Source organism: Podarcis erhardii (assembly GCF_964252035.2).
Source record: "Podarcis erhardii genome assembly, chromosome: 9".
Lineage (NCBI taxonomy): Eukaryota > Metazoa > Chordata > Lepidosauria > Squamata > Lacertidae > Podarcis > Podarcis erhardii.
In genome coordinates this window covers 32747051-32761267 of record NC_138512.1, presented here as the reverse complement: position 1 = coordinate 32761267, position 14217 = coordinate 32747051, and the positions used below count along the sequence as shown (strand labels likewise).

General features: G+C 41.6%; 1 protein-coding gene across 3 annotated transcripts in view; it reads right to left on the bottom strand.

Annotated features, from left to right (window-relative positions):
- The window catches only part of GPM6A (glycoprotein M6A), a 180067-nt gene that overhangs the window by 29709 nt on the left and 136141 nt on the right, over positions 1-14217 (bottom strand). For all 3 annotated transcript variants that reach the window (XM_081875480.1, XM_081875478.1, XM_081875479.1), the window contains one exon: positions 2058-2250. In XM_081875480.1, the coding sequence (XP_081731606.1) occupies positions 2058-2250 (193 nt within the window). The remainder of the gene's footprint in view (positions 1-2057; positions 2251-14217) is intronic.

Genomic DNA, 14217 nt, shown 5'->3' with positions numbered 1-14217 from the left:
CACCCACCCGTCTCCTGTCCCCCCAAAACAGAACTTCTGTCTTGTCGGGATTCAACCTCAATCTGTTAGCCGCCATCCATCCTCCAACCGCCTCCAGACACCCACACAGGATCTTCACCATCTTCACTGGTTCTGATTTGAAGGAGAGGTAGAACTGGGTATCATCTGCATACTGGTAGACACCCAGTCCCAACCCCCTGATGATCTCTCCCAGCGGCTTAATGTAGATCAGGCATAGGCAAACTCCGGCCCTCCAGATATTTGGGACTACAATTCCCACCATCCCTGACCACTAGGGATGATGGGAATTGTAGTCCCAAACATCTGTAGGCCCCGAGTTTGCCTATGCCTGATGTAGATGTTAAAAAGCATAGGGCAGAGGACCAAGCCCCAAGGCACCACATGTGAGAGCCCAGAGGGCCGAACACTCATCCCCCAACACCACTTTCTGGCTCCTCGTTACCTGTATTACTCCTAGTATTTACTCCTTGCTTAGTATTATGTTCAAAAGGGATTGTTTTTTGTTTCACTTAAATAAACCATGATCAGACATAAATCTAAACCAAAATGTCTGGCTTGTTTCTTTAGCATGATAGTGGAGAGGAATAGAGCAATCAGATTGCCAAATATCATAGATGACAATGAATTTAAACCTTGGTCTCCTCTGTCCTAGTCTAACACTCTAACCACTACAACACATTGTCACTATATGTGTATATCTCTATCTTGCTATTTACAATGAGCCAAAAGTGTATGTATTGCAGGGGAAATACAAAATTCCCAAGGAATGGAAGTAATCTTCAGGCATCAATTGTATTTTAAAAATGAACAAATTAATTGATAAATACTTTATCATTGTCTCTGAATTCTTTGTATATAACTATGTTTCTTGACTGATGTTTCATGTACAGCTCTGACATAGCAGACTTGGATAATTTGTGAAAAGCTTAATGCATTGATTTACTATGTTTCTGCAATAACAGCTACCCAGAGACTCATTAAGTTAAAGTCTAGAAAAATGGGTTAGCTTTCATTTAGTAATAAACCAGAGACTGAGCTGTGGAGCCAGCTTTGGAAACATTATTCTAAATGCAATTCTAAAAATATAACCGAATTTAAGAAGAGCAATATAAGCAATATTAATGAGCACCAATCATAAAGCAATCAAGCTAAAATATGTGAATTCTCCATTACCAACACCACACACACACACACACACACACACACACACACACAGTATTTCCTATTCCTGGAAAGTGAAGTGTATCCTTTGGGACTTTCTCAATTCCTCCCTTCAGCCACCTGTATGTCCCCAAAATCTGCTCTGGAGGTTCCAACACTCCCTGTATAGGGGATTGGGGGGGATTGCATGGGAACGAGGAGAAGATCCAAGTTCTGTTGTGTGAATGGAAGTTCATTCCACTTGCACACAAGCAGTGTTGAAAACAACCCTCTCTTCCTACTAGGTGGCCATGTTCTCCTTGCCACCACTAGACCTGCTAACACTTAACAAGTCCTGCCAGTGGAAGCTTTGTGCAAGGATTTGCAATTGTGCAATGGGGCTTTTCCCCCCCCTCCTTCTCCTGTGCCCCTCTTCCAAACGGCTCTGGTCAGGTGAACCCCCAGAACATTAAATAGGAGGATGGAGAGGAAATGCAAGCATGGTCAGAACGCTTGTAACAGCCTGACACTTAATTCCACCCAGTGTCCATTTCTGCACCCACTAAAGCACCCTCCTACCTTCACATTTCCTTAGAAACCAGCATGGATAGTCCACACAGGCTGAATGCAGCCCACAGCTAGATTCCATCCAACCCTAGATTTCATTTTTTTAATGATATTGAAATGTACACTCATCTTGCAGGATGAAAAACTATCAATAGAAATATTTGTATAGCGAGAAATATTTTATATCCATATGCTTATGAAATAGATTTAGAAGAAATTCAAGCAAATGTTTTCTGTTCACTTGGCTGCATAATGCCTGACATAGGGAGGGCTAGTAATTACATCTTGTATTGCAGTGGTATAAATGCAAAGGTTAAGCTGAGACTTACATGGTAAAGACATCAATAGTGTCCCCAGGAGCTCTTGCCATCTCAAAGTAGGTCTGAAGAATGTTGACAGTTCCCGAGAGTGCTTCATGACCACAGCCACAGAAGAGGGCAACCCCAGCATACAGCAGGATGGTGGCAATCAAGGAGGCGTAGGGAATGCCCCCCAAGCACTTGATGCAGCATTCAAAGCACCCTGGACAAAACAGAAGAGAAGACTATTCTTAACACATTTTAATTTTCCTCTGCCTCAAAGTCAACCCACGTTTTCTTTTTCTTTTTTCAGGACAGTATTTGCAGTCATGTGTTGCCTATACACTCTGCTGGGAGTCTGAGTATGCAAATACCCTCAGGGTAGATTCTAAAATAAAATTTCTAAGAGACACTAGTGTTCTCTTTTCTTTCTAGTACCAAAGCACCCTGAAAAAAATAGTGATGCAGCTAGGTGATCTGAAAGACCCAGGCCTTGCTGTCGGACAGGAAATATGCCCTTGTACCTAAAGGAGGCAGCCCACTTATTTCTTCTAACAGTGTGGGGAGTGTGGCTAGCCACAAATTAGGAAAGTAGAGAAAATGAGTGAAAATGGAAGCCTGCAGATCCAATATGCAGGGTAAACCTCCTGATTTTGAGTCTTGGTCAGACAGAAGACTCATGCACACTCATCACTGTCAGCTGAGGACCACACCTCGCGCACCTGATAATGTGGACATTAGTCCATGACAGCTTACGCCACAATACATTTCATGGTGTTTAAGGTGCTACATGATTCTTTGTTTACATCAAGCAAAAACAACAACTACATTACTTTTCTGGGAACTATCCAAAACATCCTACCTGTGGCTGAAGCTCCCTGACATTATGAATTAGTTTACATGTCTGAATAGCAGCAAACACTCACACACAAGCATTATGGATTAACATAGATCCATGGTTTCAGATTCTTCAAAGAGGAAGTTATGAAGTGCTTAGGGAGGGAATAATATCAAGAGAAAGATAGTGAAGTCTTATCTACACTAGTGACTTGAAGAAATCCAGTCATGCCACATATTCAACATTATATGTATATATGCAAGGAATGTGGTATAAGCACAAGGCCATTTTCATTTTAACATCCTTTGCTTTTTATTGGCTCCTGCAGCCCCCTCATTCCTCATGCTTCAATTCTCCTTGGACCAGCAACTTCCCTTGCATGATGATGGCTCAAGTCTGCCATTGATAGTGTTAGATTTCTGGATACCCGGCTGAAAGTTGTGTGGCCAACAAGAAGCCTGGGCTAGAATTGCTGTGGTTGTTCAAATCAACTGCAACAGTGCAAAAGTCCTTTTGCACTCAACTTTAAGGGCCTTAAATTCCAAGATCATGCGGTTTTAATGCCTATATCTCCCTAGAGGCTGTAATTATTATTGATGATTTTAATACAGATGATTGCTCCACAGGGGAGAGTGAAGATGCCAAGAATGAGTCACATTGTTATTGTCGCATTGTCACTATTTTTAGCTGAACCAGCAGTGTATTTGTAAAGCTCCATACCATTCTAGCATGCAAGGGCAAAGGCTTCCATGCTTTGATTAACCTAGCAGAGGTTGGGATAAAACTATATCCAGAGATGAGAACATGGTTCTCCTGTACTACCAAACAGCACTGCCAGTGCAGATAATAACCTGCCTTAAAAAAGGAGGAACTTATTCCAGATGTCCCCTTCTCTCCCATTTCTTATATGGAATTAATCTACTGGTCCATTTTGGTCCAAAGACACCAAACATTGTCTACTCTGTGATATGAATGTGGGACCTTATGTATGCAGACCTTGTATTATACCACTGAACCATGGCCTCCCCACATAGGTACAGAGCAAGGGTGGGAAACCTGTTTCCTTCCAGATGTTGAACTCCAACTTAAATCAGCCCCAGCAAGAATGAGTAAGAGTTAGGGATGAGGAGAGTTGTAGTCCAGCAACAGTCAAAGGGCTACATCTTCCCCAGAAGTTGGTTGATTCCAATTCTCTTCAACTTTAGTCCAACTGTGGTCCAGAACATCTGGAATGCCACAGGTTCCCCAACTCTGATCTCTCTTCATAACAAACTACAAACTGGGAAACTACAGCACTACTATTTCATGCCAGAAATCACAGATCTCTAGACCATCGTTTCCCCTGGCAATGTTATACTGTTCTTGAAACAAAGATATCCCCCCTTCCATTTTGCTATACTTTTGTGTCATGCCTCTAAGACTGCAGCAAGAGCTTCCCATCTATATGTACAACACTAGTTTTTATTAAGTGCACTAGAGTCCTATGTATAACTCAGCAAGGTGAAAGAAAGTTCATTACTATTCTCCTTGCACACTCTCACACAAAATCTCTGGTGCCTAATCTGACTAACTTTAGCTTTTTCTTCACATGATCTGACAGTAATTTTTCTCTTCTCTGGAGAATAACTGCCAACTGGACTGTCTATTTAATCTGTGTGGATCTTTCCTTTTTCTTCTTTGCTTCAAAGCACAGGGAATGTAGAAATATGTTTTTAACTCAAGGAAGAAAATATGTGTTCCAACACTTTTGGGGGTCATTCAATCTGGGGTACGTATGTGTTACCTGTTGAAGGGTTATGTCTCAATTACACCTGGTGAAATTTAGGTTGCAACATAAATTTAATATCAAAATGATTTCCTTGTAAAATAGATGTTCTATTAGTATTTTGACTTATTAGTCACATATTATGGGAAACTAAGCAATTTACAAAAAGGTTTAAAACCAACAGAGTCTAATATTTTAGCAATACATTTTATGCCATAATAATAATATCATATTCCTTCATGGGGAGTGTTAATGTGTCATTAATTTACCCAGTTCAAGGCAAGACCCATTCATATTTAATCACAGGGCTCAAATAATAATACTTGAGTTTATGCATTTCAGTAAGCATATCTCAGAATATTATATATTGGAAATGCATTTCCATAACAAAATCATAAAATGAAAAGACTTGGGGACATGTGACATATGTAAAATGGAAATAGTTTACTTTGTTTTTTGTCTTAAAGTAAATGTGCTTGGTTCTGTGAGGATTTTGCATCAAAAAAGGGCCATTCTTTAAGGCCATCCTCTTTCTACATGTTTAATTCTCTCAATAAAATCAATTTCCATACAGAATATGGCTACCTGGGCAGTTGGAAGGACAAATTCTAATCATTTCTGCTTTCCTAGGTGAATGGTGCCAATGAGTGAACTATGTTCATAAAGTAGATTATATGTAGTTATCCACTTATATCTGGGTATCATTTCAGATTTCAGTGAGGGGGAGGTGGTCAGTAAGCTGTGTGTGTGTGTGTGTGTGTGTGTGAGTGAGAGAGAGAGAGAGAGCGCAGTTTTGAATCTGAATAGAATGAGACAGAGAATATTTCAGAGTTTTAAACTAGCTGTAGAGGAAGCACCCTGAGGAGCAAAGATTAAGACTCTCTCTAGGGATTTGTTGCCTGCTGAAAGAATGCCTATTTGATAGCAGGCTGCTCTGCTTGCACATTTGCAATCCAAAAGAAACCCAACTTGGTAACATTGCCCCTAGCATGTTCCACTGCTCAGGAAGTTGGGAGGGGGCACCTAATGATGTGACTCATGTTAAATTACAGCATCAAAGGAAAAGAATGGTTTTCTTTGATGTCGGTTGAAAATACGGAACTTCATCGTAAATGCATTTTTAAAATGCAGGATATATCTTCAGTTGAAATAGTGCATGTCCTTATGTTACTAGAACCCTTTTTAAAACAATCAGTACATTCCTCCCACTGCCTTTATAAAAAGGATGAGGTGGGTTGGGCATGATCAAAATAATTCTGCCTCTGGGCTTCCATTTGAAAGCTGAGGAATGAAAAACCCAGCCTCCTTTCACACTTCTCATGTACAGCAAAACTCATCCTATACAAGATGAAAGTGCTGGGCATGCACAAACAAATGTCCTCATGGCAATAAGAGAGATCACTTATTTTAAACATTAGCCTGGTAGCAATAGGAGATTGGAAATTCCATGCATGAGAGGAATGAAGCAGGAAGACTAGGGTGCTCTTTCCCTCCTCTGTGTCCAGCACTGAAAGCAATTACTGACAGGGGAGGGATGCCCGTTCCTCTGCATTCAGCATAAAAATGCATCTCTCTGTCTATACCTTGCCAGCCCATAGCAAGTTTATTTTAAAAAATGCAATCTAGTAAATTTGGGGGCATACGTACAAGGCTATTTTAGGTATAGGTGTTTGTTCCTAAAAATGCACACAGCAAAAGTGCTAAGCTGACATTTGTATGTGTATGTGTGAGTTTCTTAAACAGTTTTGCATCCACCAAAATTCAATATGTCTAAGAGGGCATGTGAATGATGCAATAATGGTCACAGGGGGGAGAACGGGGATGTGTGAGCCCATTGCCAAGGCAACTGTGCTTCATGACTTGTTGCTCTGCGCTGACTTGACGATGAACTGCCAGTGCAATGTGGCAAGATTTGGCCCTGTTGCCTTGGCGCTGACTCAAGGTCAGTGGATATTAGAGGAAGTGCTGTGGATATTAGAGGAAAAAATAGATTGATACTGTGATCCCAGAAGTCTCTTCTCTAGTGCTCAGTGCATTATTTCACTTGGTAAGAAATGAACCTGTAAATTCTCACTGCTTAAACCGCTTGCTTAATTATTCTTTGGCGAATTATTCGACAATCTCTCATAGAAATATTGAGGGGAAAATGAAAATATGAGTAACGCTAGAAACTTACTATACCTTTTACCTTTAAACTCTTAGCTCAGTGTTTTGGAACCAGTATCTGCCAAACAAAAGTATCTCATCCTGTGGGGCAGAGTCACAGAAAGAGCCTCCCATGAGTGGAGTCATTGCCACTTACTTGCGAGAGGCAAGATGGCAGCCAAGTCAGGTCTGCATGAACATTCTGCCAATGTACTGAAAGGGCATAAGAGGAAGGAACTCTTCCTTGACTTTGCGCTAGGCAACCTCCACCTGACTTCTCATCTTCTCCATTGGGACATCTCAGATATATTATCTCTGCAGCATTTGTAATGAAAGGCTATCTCATTTCCCTAGAATTCTTAGTAAGCATTTGAAATTTGAACTGTGTTTTTTGTCTATGATCGATGCTCTAATATATTATTATGAGATAGATAGATAGATAGATAGATAGATAGATAGATAGATAGATGATAGATACACGCCCAGTTATCTAAATAACTTAGTTGTGGGGATGAAGCTCTCCTAAGAGAGGCAGAAATGTTCAGTGTGCTGAAACAAACCTTTTAAGTGGAGATCTGAATCCCAGTTGCATCTCTACTGAAACGATTTTCTTTTGTTTTTATTTGTGGAATTATTGTTAAATGCTTTACAATTATTTTATGGATGGAGCTGTTTCATTTGTTTTATAATTGTATATATTATTGTTGTAACCTGCCCTGTGACCCTGTAGTCAAGGGCAGGTGAGAAATCTAAGAAAATAAATAAATACAAACAAAAAGATCAGTTGATTAGCGTGTGGTGCTGATAATGCCAAGGTTGCAAGTTTGATCCTCATATGAGACAGCTGCATATCCCTGCATTGCAGGGGGTTGGACCAGAAGGTCCTCAGGGTCCCTTCCAATTCTACAATTCTATGATTCTGTGAAATAAATAAACAGTAGGCCAACCCACTGGATTTAGACACTGGCATTTCCAGTTAAAATAGGTCTCCATCCTTGGACAAATTCAAGTCAATCTAATGGTGGACATGAAGAAAGGCGGTCCCATCCTACACCAAAAGAACAAGGCTTGGGGAAGTACCACCTTCTAGCTCAACAATTAAGCCCCATTCATTTTTAGGAGAAGCTCTTCTCCCAGCAGATGACACTGTCAGTGCCCTTGCCTACATTACACTTCTAAATGTACTAGCTCAACCTTGGGAGAGGAAGAAGGGGAAACTATATGGAATCTAGTTGGAGCAGGAGGAAAGTAGTCGAGCAGACAAAAACATGTGCAGATCAAGTCTGGAGGAGCCACTGATTCACTGGGGGCTGCATGACATACATGTCAGCCTGGAAAGTACAGGGATGCACACTCTGATATTCAAGGAGGAAGATATGGACTTAGTATCAAGACTTCTGTTTCTCATTCTCCACACACACACCCAACCGTGTACTTTTGAAACTGCCTTAATCAGTTGCCAAAGTCTAAACACTCATGAAAGTAACTCTACATGCCCAGCAAGGATTTTACTTAGGTTTGTTCAAACACTGCAACACATAGCAGGTTATTTCTGAAACACAGGCACTCTTGAGGGTTGAGGGTTGGGGCTTTCTCAGTGAAGCAAAGCTCACTAACTGGATGGGTATACAAAAGCAAAAGGAGCTCTCTGGATTATGGCCATCATGTATTTTTTTAGCCCATTTGAGACTTAATCTATGCCCAAACTGATACAGACTCAGTAGTTTCTAAAGTAGTGGAAGTTGTTTCTATAAAGACATCTCAGTGTGCCTATTTATAGTTTTTAAAGCATACAATATGCCCAAAGCACACAAAGACTTGAAATAAATTAATCAATATATCCAACAACTTAATTGCACTTCATATATTTCATTAAAATGAGAACTCTCATTTATGGGACATTAATGGTTATGAAAATACAGAGGAAAATTGTGTTGTGATTAGCTTTTATGTGTTTTCAGTACATTAAGTTTATTGCAATATAAATGAGTTATCCTACTCCCACAGCTAATAAACATGTAAGATATGGACATTTAGCAGTGCCTGCATGTAAGGTAAATTAGTCAGGCACATTGCAAACAGACCCTCTCATCCAAAAACTTATCAAATGTGTTGGTCCACTTTGTCCATCTGTCTTACTTAACATAATCATGAAGTTGTAAAATAAAAAGGGCACAACTGCATCCATCTTCCCATTCTACAACAAAGGTGGTGGTCTTGGCAAATCAGCTAATAATTTTATTATCATTGGCTTGGCTCCTAACTATTCTTCTGTGAATGGAATTTATGGAAGGGACCGCCCCTTCCCATTGTAGGCTACTGCGCCTTCTGAAAATCTGTTCCTGGAGGTTGAGGGACTCTTGCGAATAGTGTCATGGGTTCAAAACCCACAATGGGCAAAATATTGCAAGGAGTTGGACTAGGTGACCCTCATGGTCCCTTCCAACTCTATGATTCTATTATTGTTCCAAAAATATTTTGCGCATCTTTGATTGGTCATTGCAGTGTCCACTACTTGGCAGCTGATTTGTGGACACACCCTTATAAAACCTCACCCCACAGGCTTGTATTGAACATAAAGTAATTTGTCCACATGAAACATTGGTATTTCTTTATACCAATGGGATAAAGAAACATAAAAATGGGATTCCTGTGCCTTTCTGAATAAAAATTAAATTCATTTTATTCATGAAAACTAGAAGGAAACGTTAAATTTTCAAAATGGTATTCCATAGATGCTCATGGGAGAATTCCCACAATGTATTTTTCCTTAGGTTTGCATTGTTATGGACAAGATAATTCAGTTTCCATGGGCTGAGGCAGCTGGGGAAAGTGCCACTGCAATCATAGGAATTGTTACCAGCCATATCCCGTAACTGCTCATTTCACACATTCTGTTTGCCCAACTGGACATGCATCAGCTCATATGTCAAGAAAATTGTATAACAAAATAAAACTCTCTGTGGCTGGGATTGCTGCAGAGGTCATTATCTATGGTACCTAGTGTTCCAGTATTCTATGTCTGGGAAATGAGTTTTACTTCCTGGAGGAACATGGTTATGCTTTTACCTGTAGCAAATGCAGCAGGGGATCAATTAAACTGCATTAAATAATCCTGAGATATCATCTTAAATCAGCCCACCCTAAAGCATGAGACAAAAGGGGACTAAATGGTGGAAACCTGGGCTGGAGAAGGAGCGAGAAATCTTACCTCTTTCAGGTGAGAGCAGATCAACTTGCCCTGATGGAGTATGTGTTTGCAACTCTAACATTCCTGCAAAGTGAGTGATCAACCAACTGAGCACACTACAGTTCATCTATAAAGCTTAGTGGGTGGGGACAAGCTTTTTGGGACATCTTTGTCACTTTTGCCTCATTCTGAATTTCTGCAGCTAAGAGTGTCTGCTGATGAACCTGTTTGATTACTTGTCTGAATAAAGATCTCTTTCTTACTTATAAGTAAGAGCTTCTGCTTGCATGTCTTGGGGTGGGAGATAGGACAGAGCAGCCTATGAGTGGAAATCCATTCATGGTAACTCTGGATCCAGCTCTTTATGTTTGACTTGTACACAGGTAAAGGTAAAGGTAAAGGACTCCTGGACAGTTAAGTCCAGTCAAAGGTGACTATGGCATTGCGACGCTCATCTTGCTTTCAGGTTGAGGGTACCGGTGTTTGTCCACAGACAGCTTTCCAGGTCATGTGGCCAGCATGACTAAACTGCTTATGGCACAACAGAACACTGTAATGGGAGTCAAAGCGCACGTAAACACCATTTACCTTCCTGCAGCAGCAATACCTATTTATCTACTTGCACTGGTATGCTTTCAAACTGCTAGGTTGGCAGGAGCTGGGACAGAGCAACGGAAGCTCACCCAGTCACGGGGATTCAACCCACCAACCTTCTGATCAGCTAGCCCAAGAGGCTCAGTGGTTTAGACCACAGCACCACCTGCATCCCTAAAGTACTGTAGTCATAACTATCTAACAGTTGTTTACCTGTATCTGTTTTCTCATAGTAGCAACATATAAACTGCAGCGTATACACACACAGTTCTACACAAACTCTTGGCCTAGCTGGATATAGGTCAGTAAAAGTAACAGCATACCATGCCAGAGGCAACAGAGAGCACTGATCTTGGTCCTAACTTAAGTATGGGATCTGACATTTTTGCAACGATGTAGCATATTGTGAGCAATATATTGTGCAACTAGATATCTGCTATGATATGGTAACCTAAATGGCTGTAAGGAATGTCTCCTTCACAGTTAGTATTTAAAGATGGGAAGGCAGGAACTTCTCCCATGAAAGTTACGTTTGGCCTGATCAGTACCACTGCATCCCTGGCTCAATTAACACAGAAGAATGCGAATTTTCCACTATGAAATGTATTGTTGTTATACTTATTAATTTGAATTTGTATTACACTCTTTAACTCAAAGGTTTCCAGGGCAGTAAATAAATCTATCTGGCACTATTTTCTCTTACTGATACAGGCCTGTCCCATGATGCTATCAGCAGCAGTTATTGCCAGCCAAATAAATGTATGTGTGTGCACACATGCACACATGTGTGCCCCCCCCCCACATTTTCTTTTCTTACTTTTCTAAGCAGGCAACAAAAAAAACCCCAAAATATTAATCAAGCCATTGAGCCGCCACACAAAAATGTTAAACTCAGTTAAACATGGTGGGTCACAAATGGTTCTGGCCCTAATATAAGCTTGTAAAACCAGGTGTAGAAGAGCGTCATAAAAAGAAGCAAAAAATACAAACAGCATGGAAATCCCATGGACTCTTAGGACAGCATTGGTGTTACCACTCTATGGAGAGCAGGGAGGAAACCTCAGTTATCCAAACTTGTGATGATTGGTCAAAGATAATAAGTAAAAGTTAGAAATGTCTCAATATTCTGCCTCTTAAAGCGGAGGTTTTCAACCTTTTTGAGTCCACGGTTTCCTTGACCAACTACAAGCTTTCTGCGGCACCCCTGTGTGACTCAGGAGCCCAGTTATGTCACCCCTTGCCTGCAGAGTTGGCAGCCTCTCACCCTTTTTCAAACACCGGCCCTCAGCCTCCTCTCCTCTTCGCTCCCCTCTCCTTGGGAGTCCTCCAGGCAGCTGCTGCTGCCACCCCTGGTCTTTGAGCTGCTCCCTGCCCCCAAAAGAGGTGCCTCCTCACACTGCCCTACAGGGATCTGGGCAGAGGATGCCCCCAGCTTTAGTGACCCAATGGAGACTGGCCAAAGGTGAACATGAGGCCAGCACCTTACCTAGGGAGGCAGCAGTGGCGGCAGCAGGGCTGCAGCAACAAACAGCTGTGGAAGCCTTTAGAAGGCAGAGATGCAAGAGGGCATTAGAGGAGGGTGGGAAGGAAAGGGGGACAGAGGCCAGTGTTGCCTGCGGAACCCCTGGCCATCATTCAAGGTACCCCAGGGTGCCATTGCACACTGGTTGAAAACCTCTGTCTTAAAGAGTTCTTTTATGATTCCTGTTTATGAACTGCATAATTTAGGTTACAATCCTGTGCACAGTTATCTTTGTTTAATGTTTATATATATATATAAACATATATATGCTGGAAGCCACCCAGAGCAGCTGAGGCAATCCCAGGCAGATGGGCAAGGTACAAATATTATTATTTGTACTAATTATCTGGGAGTAAACCCTGCTGATCACATGGGAATTACAGGCTTGTCATATAAGTTTATGTTTTACGGATAATTTTCTGGGGGGAAATGACTTTTTTTAAAAAAAAAAAAACTTTTGTTTTCCGATTCAACTATGGAAATATAATTCCAAGGTCTCTGATAAGAAGGGAGCAGGAAGAGGATAATGACCGCTCCCCACTTAAAACGGGGGGCGCCTTTTGCGTGGACGCGTGCAGCCCTGGATCTGGAGTGGCCCCATCAGCATAGGCTTTGCCTTCCCTCAGGTGGGATACCTGGAGGTCCCCGCCTACCCCAGTGAGTTGTCCAATCCCACCTGGGGGAAGCGTTGCCAGGGAAACCAGGCCAGGTAAGGGGAGGGATTACCTGCCCACACAATAGAGGGTGGATCTTAATTGCTAATCCTCACTTGGCTCCAGAGGATAATGCCTTTCATTGCACCAGGGTTCCCTTTATGTGTAAGCAGACATTAGGACCTCCCCACAAAACACTGTGCATTGAATGTGCCAGCCGCCTCCCTTCCTCTGCTGCAAGGAGTGGAACTTGTGGACCACCAGAGGCTGTTGGACTTTGGGTCTCATCAGCACCAGCCAGAACACACAATAAGATGATGAGAATTGGAATCCAGCACCCTATGGAGGGCCATAGCCTCCACAGGTTTCTTCTGCCGCCTCCTCTCTGCATGCAATCAGTGAGAAACAATGGTGTACATAGTTTATCTGTGTCAGTCTATACCTGTATCTGTACTGAACCTGAAATTGTTTTACATCAGCTTTTATTGTTGATTTTTTTAAAAAATTGTGAATCACTTTTGGATGTTTTATGGGAAAGAATAGTGATGTGCCAACGCCAGCAATTCCCCCTGCAGCTGCACACCCGCAGCTCCATAGCTGTCAGTAAAGCATATTGAAAGCCATTTGTTACAACCCCTTGCCCCCTATTTTATTCATTTATTTGAAATAGCCCTATGCTGCCCTTCCTCCTATTTATGATTTCAAGGTTGTCTGTAGCCAGCTGTACCCTACACTTCTGGCTCTGAAGCATGAGCGAAAAGACCACAATGGAAATACAGAGCTTCAACTAACAATGAAACAAGCTACAAGGAAAAAAATGTAAAGTCAAGTGATTGTGGCCAGTTTTTAAATGGAATTTTCCCTTCTTCATTTCATGATAATGGCAGCCGCCTATGTGGGTATTCAAAGCCTTACACAACTGATAGGATTCAGCTGTGCAACAAAAGGAAGGAAGCATTAGGGAAGCCTCACAGTTCCGTAGCCAAGGCCCTCTGTAAATGAACAAAGAAGCTACAGATACTAGGGCAACCCATGCCCTGCTGTTAACACTGGGAATGGCAGAAGCAAATTATACATCACATCAAGCTATCTTTTTATCTGTGGCTGCTCTTTAAGCATCCTCAGTTTGCACTAATTCTCTATGTGAAAGATTTTAAGTAGGTGCTGAAGATACACACAGAGGGACAGAATCGTCAGGAATCTGGACTATTTTATTCCCCCACCTTGAAGAAGATGGAATGGTATACTGCTTTCTGATATTGGAACACACAGAACACATAAGACATTATCTTAGGGAGAGAATGATTCTCGATGCAAATAAATGAAGATGAGCTCGTTTGTATTAGCAAGAGATCTGCAACACTCTTTGTTTCACCCACCCACAGAGCATACATTTATTTCTCTTTTTTCCCCTGTGACTGCTGTGAGATATATGCTTGGAACAGGGCAGACCCAATGGAATAGGAAGGGAACATCAGCAGTT